This window comes from Sceloporus occidentalis, unplaced genomic scaffold (assembly GCF_023333645.1).
Source record: "Sceloporus occidentalis isolate IW3139 unplaced genomic scaffold, rSceOcc1.0.p SCAF_178, whole genome shotgun sequence".
Taxonomy (NCBI): Eukaryota; Metazoa; Chordata; class Lepidosauria; order Squamata; family Phrynosomatidae; genus Sceloporus; species Sceloporus occidentalis.
The window spans coordinates 497,759-510,707 of NW_028317158.1; the positions used below are offsets into that span (position 1 = coordinate 497,759).

The following is a 12,949-nucleotide window of genomic DNA, read 5'->3' on the forward strand; positions in this document are numbered from 1 at the left end:
AAAGATGAAAGGAACCGGTGGGACTGCGAGACGTGCCTCAAACTAAGGGAAACGTTAATTTATATATGTATATAAATATATACGGTATATATATATATATGTGTGTGTGTGTATATGTAAATAAATACAGTATGTGCGTGTATATGTAAATATGTATATATACGGTGTGTGTGTGTATATGTATATACGGTGTATGTGTGTGCGTGTATATGTATATACGGTGTATGTGTGCGTGTATATTATATACGGTGTATACGTGTGCGTGTATATGTATATACGGTGTATACGTGTGCGTGTATATGTATATACGGTGTATACGTGTGCGTGTATATGTATATACGGTGTATACGTGTGCGTGTATATGTATATACGATGTATACGTGTGCGTGTATATTATATACGGTGTATACGTGTGCGTGTATATTATATACGGTGTATGTGTGTGCGTGTATATTATATACGGTGTATGTGTGTGCGTGTATATGTATATACGGTGTATACGTGTGCGTGTATATGTATATACGGTGTATACGTGTGCGTGTATATGTATATACGGTGTATACGTGTGCGTGTATATGTATATACGGTGTATACGTGTGCGTGTATATGTATATACGGTGTATACGTGTGCGTGTATATGTATATACGGTGTATACGTGTGCGTGTATATGTATATACGGTGTATACGTGTGCGTGTATATGTATACACGGTGTATACGTGTGCGTGTATATGTATATACGGTGTATACGTGTGCGTGTATATGTATACTGTAAATATGAGAAATAGTCCCAGGTCTTGTAATGTAATCGTAAACTTTACTGTAAAAGTGGACATTTCTTTCCTGTTTACAAAATCCACATAAATGGATCGTTCCAGGTCCCCCTCGTCCTGCCGTTCACGCGTGTGCCTAAAACATCACGTGTTGGCAAATATGCAGATCGCGGGAACCAGCGCTGCCGGCTGGAGCTGTCTGACGGCGTTTATTTATTATTAAATAGATATTTATTGGCGTGACCCGCCGCGTGATTCTTCTCCGCCATTTTTGTTTCCATCAGGGGTTAAGAAAGAGCGTCGCGGTGCTGGAGGAAGAGCTGCCCCGGACTCCGCAGAGCATCAGTAACCGGAACGCGCTGCGGGCTGCGCTACACTTGGACTCTCTGTACCAAGAGAACAAGGTAACCATAGAAACGGGAAAATGCTTTAACAACCGTACTTACTAAGGTCACCTAAAATTATTTTAACTTGATGAATAAACTAAATTAATAAATGTTATGCATCTAAAAATAACAAAAGTACCAAAAGTCACTTCACAGGAAGTATAATCTTTGATGAAGAGGCCGGTCATTTAAAGTTTTATATATATATTCGTTGTTTTGGGCACTTTTGTACTTAAAGAGGCTACTTCACTGTTTAATATATTATTTGGATGGTTAATGACACCCTCCTACATGCATACGCAGAAAGCGCTCCCGTAGATTTAAGGGGGGGGGGGTCCGCTTTCCCAGGGTGCAAAAATTGTTGTCCAATTAAAGAATTCATGTTCCGGTTCTCACAAAGTGCTTTAGCGGGCTGCGCAGGGGCAGAAGGGTAACGCCTGTCACATCTCCGAGCGAATATGTCTGTCTTTCTGCAGCTGACAGAAAAACCCTTAAAGACGCTGCTGGAGATTCTAACGAAACATTTCCTGGAAGATTCCGGAAGAACCAAACCACAGCGAAGGGCCACGGAGTCACCGCAGATGTTTATCAGGAGCCATCGGCCCAAAGACCCCGCTAGCACGGCGCTAGACGTCTACGATGTGTCCGACGACGACTTCGGAGGGAGCTCAGCCGTGTCCGACTCCAGCAAGACCGAGAATCGCAGGTATTCTTCGTTTCCAATAACTGGTTGGGGCGAAAAAAACCAAAAACATTCCAAATGGAGCCTCATTTTTGGCTCGGACAGAATTCACCTGCGCGGGACTTCCGGCAGATTTCAGCCCATGTGAGGAGCGGGTGGACGGGGAGGAGCGCCTGGAGAAGTGTTTTGTATGAGCGTGAAAGGTGGAGATTAGAGCAGAGGTCATTCTCCTGCAGAAAGCGATGCGCCAGCCCTGTGTAATGTATTGTTAATGCAGGGGAGAGGGAAAATCTCATTGAAATATCCATGTTTCAGGACCACCATCTATTGACGGTGAATTTTTTGGAAATTAATTTATCTGTCTTTCTGTATAATGCGGGGCTAGACAAATCCCAGGCGCCAGGTAGCCATGGCTTCTTCGTTCTGAGATCTGGCATTCTGCTGTCTTATTTTTCCTCTTATGGCTACTAAAGAAAATGTAAACTGGATCCCAAATTTTTATGTCTTGCTCCTAACTTCTATTTTCCCAGCCCCCGGAGACTGCTGTGCACATCTGTTGGCTTTATGTAACGTTCAAAAGTTTGGGGTCACTTTTCTGGCTGTAAAATAATTACAAAAGGGTTTCTAACCATGAATTAGCCTTTTAAACTTAAACACAGTGTGCCATTGGGAGTGATAAAGGGCCATTGGAACACAGGAGTGATGGGAGTGATAAAGGGCCATTGGAACACAGGAGTGATGGGAGTGATAAAGGGCCATTGGAACACAGGAGTGATGGGAGTGATAAAGGGCCGTTGGAACACAGGAGTGATGGGAGTGATAAAGGGCCATTGGAACACAGGAGTGATGGGAGTGATAAAGGGCCGTTGGAACACAGGAGTGATGGGAGTGATAAAGGGCCGTTGGAACACAGGAGTGATGGGAGTGATAAAGGGCCATTGGAACACAGGAGTGATGGGAGTGATAAAGGGCCGTTGGAACACAGGAGTGATAAAGGGCCGTTGGAACACAGGAGTGATGGGAGTGATAAAGGGCCGTTGGAACACAGGAGTGATGGGAGTGATCCATTTCATGTTATTTTAATGGAAAACATGCAAACAAGGGACGTGTGTAATATGATTATAGTGCTGATTGTTTTGGGGTTATTTACTGTGAAACATGCCTGTCCAGGAGATATATTCTGGTGTTAATCTCTTTTTAATCAGTTAAGTGGTGGAACCGTGAGCCGGCCCACAGAGTAGTGCCGGAGTTTTCTTTTCCAAGTCTGGTGTAAAGTAACGGATGATCACCGTTTTGTCTTCCTGCAGGGGTGAGAAGAGCGTAACCGTTTATAAAGCTCATCAGTCCAAGACGTTGTGTCCAAAGAGTACGAAATCCGAGACGGACCCAAAAAGCCTCTACTCGCCTTCTGAAGGAGAAATAAATCCTGTTGAGGAAACCAAGCCGGAGGTTCCCAGGAGCCCGGGGTCCATTCTGGATGTGAAGAATTCCATGCCAGAGACGCAGAGGCCAAAATCAAGCAGGGTGGTCCGAGGGATGATGTCTGGACCCGTCGCCAGCTCACAAGAGGTAGTTGTTAGGTTTAAGTTTGTTTTCGTGACACTTGCGTTTGGTGATATTTTATATCTGATAATATGTTGCCTTTTAGGACGTGTTGAAGAAAAGAGGGCAAAGAAGATCCGCGTCGATGACCGCCTCAATTGGTTCCAAAACCGACGTGCAAATTAACGAGCTTCTCGGAAGGAGAACAGAACCTAGTCTTGGTTCCGCAAACGCGGCTCTGCAGCTCGGGAAAGAGTTCTCGGCGAAGCTGCTCTCGACAGCAACGGCCGCCGACAGCCTGAAGAACGCGTCTATCGGTATGCCGGAAAGACAGAGAAACGGGTCGACCTTAACAGAGCGCCAAGCGTGCGCGAACGAAAGAGAGAGCTTCAAATTCCCGTCTGGAGGCGAGAAACGTTCTCGACCAAAGAAAAATGAAAATAACCCGACTTCCGACAGGTCAGTTTCTCATGTTATGTATTTTTTTTATTTATTTTTTTAAAAACCTGTCAAACTGAAAAATTCTAAAAACAAAAAGAAAAAAGGGACTTATAATTGTATAAAATAATCCTTTATTTCATCACCTTAAGGAAATATATATATATATATATATGGCCAAAAGTATGTGGACACCTGACCAAGGAGAAAACGACCCCAAATTTTGAACAGTAGTGTATGTATATATATATTTCTTACAGCCGTAGGACAATAACAAAAGGCTAGCAAAGAATCATGGGAGTTCTCCTTTAACCTCGGTGAACTTGTTAAGAATGTCCACCAGGTGGCAGCACTTACTCACAGATTGCTGCCGCTCCGATGACGTTTCCACGAATTCCCCAAATCAGCTGGTTTTACACGTCGGGCTCCAGTAATAAAAGCCACAAATCACAAAATTTAGGGGGGTTTTGGAAGATTTTACCATTCTGGGTCCATTCTGTGCTAACAAGCTTGGCACAGATCCCCATTTGTAAAGCTACTGAACAGATGTGTTACTCTATAAACAGCGAGCAGAGTAATTGGGATATTACAGACCTCAGCGCTGGTCTGACTTGCAGGTTTAAACGGGATCTTATAAAATTCATAGTTATGCACACTAAATATAATGGGGTAAATTTTTATTAATATATATATATATTTATTAGAAATATAATGTAAAACTAGAGCGTGAGAGGTTTAGATTTAATGTAAATTAGTTATACTTTACTAAGGGTGGTAGACAAGTGGAATGGCCTCTTAGCAGAAGGAATTTAAACATGCAAGGTATAGCAATATGGCTCCTGAATCCTAGACGGGACTGAGGAATGATTCTATGTCTGTATGTAATACAAACGTGCCTTTTGTGTTTACCATGTGAACATCATGTTTACAAGATGTGCATGATTATTCCTCCCCGTTATGTTACTTCTCACATATTGTTGTGGCTCGGTAAGATTAGGATGAAAGGACAGGAAATTGATTGGTTAATGCTGTCTCTGCCACCTTTTTGCCACAAATCTTGGTTACATGCTATAAAAAGGGTTGATAAATGGATTAAGTTCTGCTCAAAATCTGCAGAGACGTCAGTTCCCCTTGAAACAGAAGTTATTAAAATAAAAAATTGTCTGCTTATGAAGAGGATGCCAGGTGCATGCTGGGATATATTCATATCTGCCAACTCTCCAGGTTTGACCTGGAGTCTCTGGGCGAAGCTCTGCTTCTCCAGGTCTCTGGGTCAGTCGCCTCTTTCTCCGGGGCACAGTGTTTGGCCACACCCACTTCCCACCCACTTAAGCTTATCTGGGACTAGGCTTGCTCCTGTATGCGGCTAGCCACACCCCTTCTGTAAGCCACTTCCCTAGAAGAGGAACCCTCCGGAGAGTTCCCAGCAATGGAGCAGACGTACGTTGCGGCCCTTCCTGGGCTTCATCAGTAAGGGGAACGCCGCGGCTTCTCTTGGCACCACGGAATGGAGGTCACGTGTAAGTGGAAGCGCCAAACTCGTGGTTACTCTTTATAGTCTCGATTTGAGGTGTTCTCACCCAAGACAGAGTAGAAGTTATCAAAATGCCATTTATTGAGGGCACTGAGGCTTAAAAACTTCTTGTTATAAAACTTTATTTGACGCTAAGTATGTTCAGGACCCATGGGTCCCCCTTATAATGAGCAGTCACTATGGCAACCATCAAAGTGGTCTGAGAGATTGCACCAAATTGGTTTCCCTTGTGGAACAAGCTTTATGTAAGACGTCCTTCCTGGGAAGGGTCTATAAGAGGGGTCCTTAAATAACCCAAATCACGGACTGAGAATAATAAAGAATTGGGACATTTACTGCTTCCCTGCCTTCTTCCTCCCCATGTGCCGGCTCCACATCCTCATGGCTGGCAGCCTCAATAAAGCCAAGCACGTGTTTTTTACGCGGAGCTGACGCCAACATGCCGGCCGACGGGAAGCGGTGCAAGAATAGAGCGGCCGGCCCCTCGGAGAATAAGCCCGTCGCCCCTGCAGCACGCTCTGCCTCGGGCCTGGGAATTACTGCTCTCGCCGGCAGCCGCCCGGGGCTTTGCCACAGCAGTCCTGGCTTCAAACGCACACCGCAAACAATGGGCACAGTCCCACCGGGGGCCAAGGACTGAAGGCCTTTCATGTCAGCGGGGCCCCCAGCAGCCCACCGTTCTCTCCATGAACTTCATAGAAAAGTGGATTGTAAGCTCACGGGGCAAGGTCCTCAGCTCCTGTTCTGTATATGACAAACACCCCATATTATATATTCTCTGGCCCCTATTTAAAGGTATCTATTAAAGGCATTTATTGTCTCTTCTTAAGTGGTAGAGGGTAATACAGTGAGGGGATTAAACATGCGCAGGATAGACATTTGGCTCCTGAATCTAAGACGAGACCAACGACTGATTAAGGTTTGAGTCTTTTCTGAACTCGTGATCTGCCGTCAGATCACGAGTAACTTTCTATGTATTCAGTTGTTTTGATCGCATGTCACTTATCACATGTGTTTGTTGCCTGTGTATGGGGTTTAAAGGGACGTTATGGATACAGGACAGTTTGTTCTGTCTTTTGCTTCCTCTCATTAGATTTGGGCAGGAAGACTACGCCGGACGTGTAAGGAAGGGGCAATAACACGGGGGGATTGTCGGCGTCGCAGGAACAATTGACATTGAAGCTCGTAATTACTTTTTTTTACTGTCAGATCAGGATGTAAATGTTCCATATTAACAAACTCCGTGCCAGAAATAACCTGGGAACCCACGAAGACTCCGCGTTCACGCGCCTCCTATGTACACGAGCCTCTAATACACCAATCACCAGACTTTACTCTACTAAAGGGGGTGACTGTACTTTAACACGGACCCTTATGACAAATACACGATGTGGGGGCAGAATATATATTACGTTTCTGTTATCTCTGCTCCGTGCTACATCAATCACATGGACCGTTCTTTACATCCATCACGCATAAGAATAAAGAAAAAATGGCGTCTGTCAGAATCGGGGGACCTCTCCTCTGTTCCTCCAATCAGGGGAGAGAGTTTTCCTCCAATCAGGGGAGAGAGGGTCTCCACCCGTTTGCTGAAGTGCCCCTGGAGGAGCGAATACCGAGGAGAAGTGGATGAAGACAGAAGAACGAGAAGAGACAAGAAGCAGCGGAGCTGCGGAGAAGGAGACACGGAAGCAGGTGGCGGTTGAACGTGCACACAAGCATGTATGGGCCCCGGTGATGTCACCATGACATCATAAGGAGTTTCATCTGGTTATGAGAGATTTCTGATGTCTATGAGGACCCCAAACGGATCCCTGCTAAAAAAAAATAAAAATGCAGCGGCCAGGAAAATTAGTAGCCATATTGCTTAGAAGTAGCTTTCTTTCTAAGGCGGGAGAGTGTCTGGTAGGAAGAGAATGTCGCGTTATGCCGCGTGAAGCTTGAGTGAATAGAAGCGTGCGTTCGGGGACCTGTTTCGGGTTCGTTGCAGTTAACCCCTTCATGCCTGGCCTCACAATGCATTGTTTTTAATGGGTTAATGGACCCCAGACACATCAGGAAGGGTTAATAACCACCATTATTGTGTCTGCGGACGGTAGATCCTGACCTGCTGCTCCTCGATGGCTTCTTCTTTCGCCTATTGTCTGCGTCAAGAAGTCTTTGCTCCAAGCAAATGCAATAAAACCATCTCTGCGTTTCCATGACAACCTTCCAACGCTTCTGCTCCATTACAGCAAAATGCCGCCGTGTCTCACGCTCGCAACGTTTAATCCTTAGATGAAAATGTATATATAAATGGGTTTGCGTTTCTGACGTCAGGCACGGTGGCCAAGTTGCTGATAGACATGTCCGTGCGTACGCTGCGTCATCGGCCACGCGGTCCACCGAGCCGAACGGTAACATCTAAAGCGGCATAACCGCCGATGTAACTTGAGATCAGCTCCAAAAAGGAAAGACTAAATCGGCTTTATCGTTATAACGTTAGAGCGTTTCTTTTTAGTCTTTCAGCGTTTATTGGTTCGTTTGCGAGGCTTAGAAGGCTGTTGTTGGCGTGAAGAAGCCGTAACTATGCTTATTGTGAGACGTAAGAGATCTCGGTATGTCCGGCTTGGGGGGGGGCGGGAGAGACTTTTTACTTTACTGAGAGGGTGGTAGATAAGTGGAACATCCTCCCAGCAGAAGTGGTAGAGGGTAATACAGTGAGGGGATTAAACATTCATGGGATAGACATACGGCTCCTGAATCTAAGACGAGAGCAACGACTGATTAAGGTTTGAGTCTTTACAGCAGGAGAAACGGGGGCCGAAAGGGGCCGACAGGTTCTGTGTACTTGTATTCACATGCTATCTGAAGCTCTCCTTACGTATAGAAAGGATTCTGCGATGGTTTTCTATAAGGATCGCTTCCGGTGTTTTATATAGGCGGTTTTGTCGCCATAGCAACCAAGCAAACATAACGACCCTTTCCGTAGCACGCGGAGCTGGGGCTCCGGATCCCGTCTACAGAATCGGCTCCTTTAAAACCTTCGAGGTTGCGGAGAGACTACATATCTGTCGCTGAGCGAGGGAAAGGAAGACGTGGAAGCGAAAGATATGGGTTTGGGCGCGGCGCCCGCGATGTGAGATTTCCACATAGCATGAGATGTACGTTCCGAATGGAAAGCGCGCATCAATCACGCAGCGTTACAGGGGTGGGAACGCTAAATATCGCCCGGAGAACGTTACAAAGAGCCCTCGACAAACAATAGGCGGCCTTGAGAGCCGACGCGACTTCCGAGCATTACATTGCAGCCACGTTTTTTTATTTATTTATTTTTTGGTTGCCTTTCCACCCGTAGGTCGTTAGTTGTGGGATTTTAACGCGATCGAAATGCTTTATGCTCCCCCCGGTTTAAAAAAATAAATGAAATAACTTATTTTTTTATTTCGACAGACGGACGGCGAGATCCGTTTCACACGAAGATGATAACCGTGGAGAAGATCTGAAGCTAGGTAAAAAAAAAAAAAAATTAAATTATTTAGCTGATGTGTGATTTAAAAAGTACTTTTTTTTTTTTTTTAAATGAAAAAGCTGCCGTTCAAGCTACTTCAGTGAATTTAGCCCTTTTTTTAACGTTGTTCCTAAAAGTTCGTGCCATTTATATTTATTTTTTGATCTGGGAACATTTATGTTAATTCAAAATCAGTGGGCCTGCCGAACAAAAAGAGTTAAAGTACTTTGCGAGTAGTTTTTGAAATGCATTCTTTTAAGCCTGCCGAAAGATAAGGCAAGTTACTTCTCTTAGGGAGAAGCTGCAGCTCCAGAGCTGCACCAGAACAGTAAACTTTGATGCCCCGTGATTTTTTCCTATTCTGTTGGAAATGTTAAAAATGCTGCCCTGCAGTATGTGGGATGTATAGACTCATGGAAGGTGACCAATTAGACAGATATGCATCCTCCATACTGCAGGGCAGCATTGTATCTGGGCTGGTCAGCAATATGTAAAAATTATACGCGTCCTGGAAAACATGGCCCGACGCGGCCACCCTGCTGGCTACTCATGTGCCCCGCGGGCTAAAAGCTGTATTTAGTCCCAAACAATAATAATAATAATAATAATAAAAAAAACATCATCATAATGGGGAGCTGAAATCCATCATAAAACCTTAAGAAATATATGTGGGGTGGGGGGCTAATATAAAAGATTAAGCAGCTGCTCAGGACCCCCGTTATAATACCTGCTTATGGACATTGCATGTTGGGAACGTGACTGGTGCATTATGGGATTGCATGTGGTATGTATGATTTATATCTGTGTGCGCATTCCCTATGGGTAAAATGTAATGCATTAAAATGTTTAAGAAAAGCGTAGTATTATAAAATTATAAGATTTAAGGGGTAATTTTTGTGCTCTTCATACGTTTTTTGTTTAACAACGGGGTGAAATCTCTCCTTTCAGATGATGTCGAAGATGATTTGGTTACTGCGGAAATTGCCAAGATTTCAGTATTTCCGAGGAGTAAAATCCAAGTGGAGGGGAAAGCGATTAGCTGGACCCTGGCAGCGGTAAGACGTATTCTCGGCTCGCTTCGAGTGACCGCGTACGATGAGGAGCTATTACATAGTTAATGAAATACAAATAGAAAAGAAGAATAAAGTAAAAAACAAAATGCATTTAACTCAGTGATGTCATTGTGACATCACTAGCATACATAAAATTTATATTGCGCTGATAATAATAATAAAAAATTAACCCCTCGTTCACTCCCCCCCCCAAGCCCGCTTAAACCAATATTAAAAATATTAATTGATAGGGTGCTATTTAGGGGATCTTTCGTCGTATTTTATATTCTGTGGATTCATCGGCTCATTGAATGTTTTGCAGGAGTTGAAAAACCTCCTGTTTGGTTCCAGCCTCCGATGTTTTAGCGAAGAATGGAAAATCCAAAGTTTTACGTTCAGCAACAAAAATCAGCTGAAGTACGGCTTTGTGCAAAAAAAGGTGGGTTTGGCGAGTTCAAGCGGCCGCGCATGTTAAAGGGTCGGGCCGGCCCCCACAATCAGGTTTTAATGGATATTAGAGTCCGTTCTGCTTCGGTTTAACGGTAATTATTCGTTTTTATTTTGCATCATTACACGATATAACTGTCCGGGTCGTTGTTTTGTTTCTTAGGGTGGTCCTTGTGGAGTCTTGGCTGCCGTGCAGGGTTGTTTTTTGAAAAACCTCCTCTTCGGGAAGGAAGGTGACTCAAGGTACAAATAAAGTTTTACCCAAAAGTGTAACTATGACCCCGAAATTAATATGTATAATAATAATAATATTAAATAAAACATAATAATAGTATTAATAATAAAAAAAATAAATTGCAGCTACCAGCAAAGAGCTCTCCACCGGGTATGTGGGGGGGACACACTTAGGAAATGGGCAAGCCTTCCCAGCAATCTGGGACATCAGGTGGTCTGCGGACCACAAAGGAGAAGCCGCTGGTGGAGAGCTCTGTTGACAGTTGGCCCCCCACCTCCACCATAGCCTTTAGCAAGTCCCTGGTGGGCAGCTGCTCTCTACCCCTAATATAAGTCTTAACGCACTACTGATGGGAACGGGGTGATTGAGGTCCCCGAGATAAACAGTCCCCACTCATAAGGAACATCTGCGAGGCTTTCTAAATATTTGTTATTCCCTTTGGGTAGAACTCTGCAGCCGTCAGACACGCAGAGGACCTTCTGCCTGTGCAAAGCAGTAGCCGACATCTTATGGCGAGCGGGAGACGGAAGAGACGCGCACGTGGCATTGTAAGTCAACATCTAGATGTTTGCAGGCCTCTTCAGGGGCTGAAAACGTAAATTTACCCTTATAATGCCTTTTTTTCTTTGGGTTTGTAGCGGCTTCATTCAGGGCCATCTCCCTCTGTAGACCGCATTGACTGTCCAAACCACGGTGCTTTTTCTAAGCAGGAGTCCATCCGGTGTTCCTTTGTATTGCTGATGGGGTTCTTTGGGATTTTCCAGATTAATAACGCACTTTTTTATTTTAGGTCGTCTGGGAGGCAACAGTTTAGTCCGGCTGGAAGATACAAGGCAGACGGAGTATTGGAAAGTGTAAGGTGCTTTGCGTCATCTTCGTACGCTCACCGTTATTATCATTAATCATCAGTATCAGGCATCAGTATCTGCCTCTTTGTCTATGCATCATGACATCAGGCTATGACATCATTGCAGAGCTGTTTAGAGAGGACAGCCCAATATTTGCAAATATAATGTCTAAAAACATCTCAAAACCTGCAGTGAATTGGCAAAAACCTGAAAAACACAATAAAACTTTTAAGAGATTTTCTACATATAAAGAGAAAACACCATTTTGGGTAAATCTTCTTGTTTATTGAGACAAAATTAATGCAGTTTTAAGAAGAAGTAAGAAATCTGGAGCATCTGAAACGCTGGTTCCTGTGACCTCTGCCCCAGGTTAAAGATGTTGTCCCCGAATGACGCCACTTTGTAACAAAGTCCATTAGCAGCATCTGCAAGAACACATTATGCCCAAAGGTCCCCTAGGACCCATGACGCTTCATGTCCAATGAACTGCCTGGGTATTTATTATGTAAATGTGTGTATATATGTGTATATATATATATATATATATATATATATTATTATTATTATATTTTGTATTTATGACTTATCCTGTTGCCAGAACTGCACTTTTCTCCGTTCACGTGCCCACCTCTCACTTTTCACAGATCATCATATACAGGATACAAAAATCTGAAGATCTCTTGGACTTTCTGCAACAAAATGTTAGCCAGGTAAATGTCGTTTATTTCCAGTTAATTCTTTATTATTATTGTCAACATCTTCATTCATGTTTTTGGTGATATCTGGTGCCCTGGGATTTACCTTCATGGATCAGAGCTGTTCCTGTATGTATGTATATATATATATATATGTACGATGTCAAAAAATAGAGTATTGCAGAGTATGCGGTGATACCTTTTTTATTGGACTAACATAATATTAAAAAGACAAGCTTTCGAGAGTTATCCTCCCTTCATCAGGTCTGAAGCAATACTAATCAACATGATAGAGGTTACAACTTAAAACAAGTGATGGTATAAGGGGGGGGTTGAGTGGGGTGTCGTAAATAATAGGTCTGGAGGTGAGAAATGCAGAGAGGTAGAGAGATAACCCAGGGACAGAACAAATAAACTTAGGGAAACCAATAACCACAGTAAAACATCAAAGATAACAGCAATTAGATATTGGATGACTAGATGAAGTTCATATGAAGTTCTGGTAGTGTGTAAGGAAACCAGAATCCACATTAAGTCCCTCTTTTATGGTGTTAAAATGTGTAATCATTTTCATCTCAAATGTTTTTCTTTCCTGAGAGTCTCTGAAATTTCCTTTGAGTACTTTAATTTTTAGGTTTTGGATGGAGTGATTGTTCTGTGTGAAATGATGTCCTACCGGGGTGCAATATTTTTCTTCCTCATGGTTTTTGATGGAGCTTCGGTGCAGGTTCATTCTAAGGTGCAGCTTAAGCCCAGTTTCTCCAATGTAGCCCCCTTTGTCACATGCAGAGCATTGTATGATGTACACCACGTTTGCCGATGTACATG

The 12,949-nt window shown here is 43.6% G+C and overlaps 1 protein-coding gene across 1 annotated transcript in view; it reads left to right on the forward strand.

Annotated features, from left to right (window-relative positions):
• Window positions 1-12,949, forward strand: part of LOC149278856 (putative ubiquitin carboxyl-terminal hydrolase MINDY-4) — a 35,171-nt gene that overhangs the window by 196 nt on the left and 22,026 nt on the right. The window contains exons 2-11 of the mRNA XM_089501665.1: window positions 1,057-1,176; window positions 1,635-1,864; window positions 3,148-3,409; window positions 3,489-3,699; window positions 9,793-9,899; window positions 10,219-10,335; window positions 10,507-10,586; window positions 11,025-11,126; window positions 11,369-11,432; window positions 12,071-12,136. Of these exons, the coding sequence (XP_089357791.1) occupies window positions 1,057-1,176; window positions 1,635-1,864; window positions 3,148-3,409; window positions 3,489-3,699; window positions 9,793-9,899; window positions 10,219-10,335; window positions 10,507-10,586; window positions 11,025-11,126; window positions 11,369-11,432; window positions 12,071-12,136 (1,359 nt within the window). The remainder of the gene's footprint in view (window positions 1-1,056; window positions 1,177-1,634; window positions 1,865-3,147; window positions 3,410-3,488; window positions 3,700-9,792; window positions 9,900-10,218; window positions 10,336-10,506; window positions 10,587-11,024; window positions 11,127-11,368; window positions 11,433-12,070; window positions 12,137-12,949) is intronic.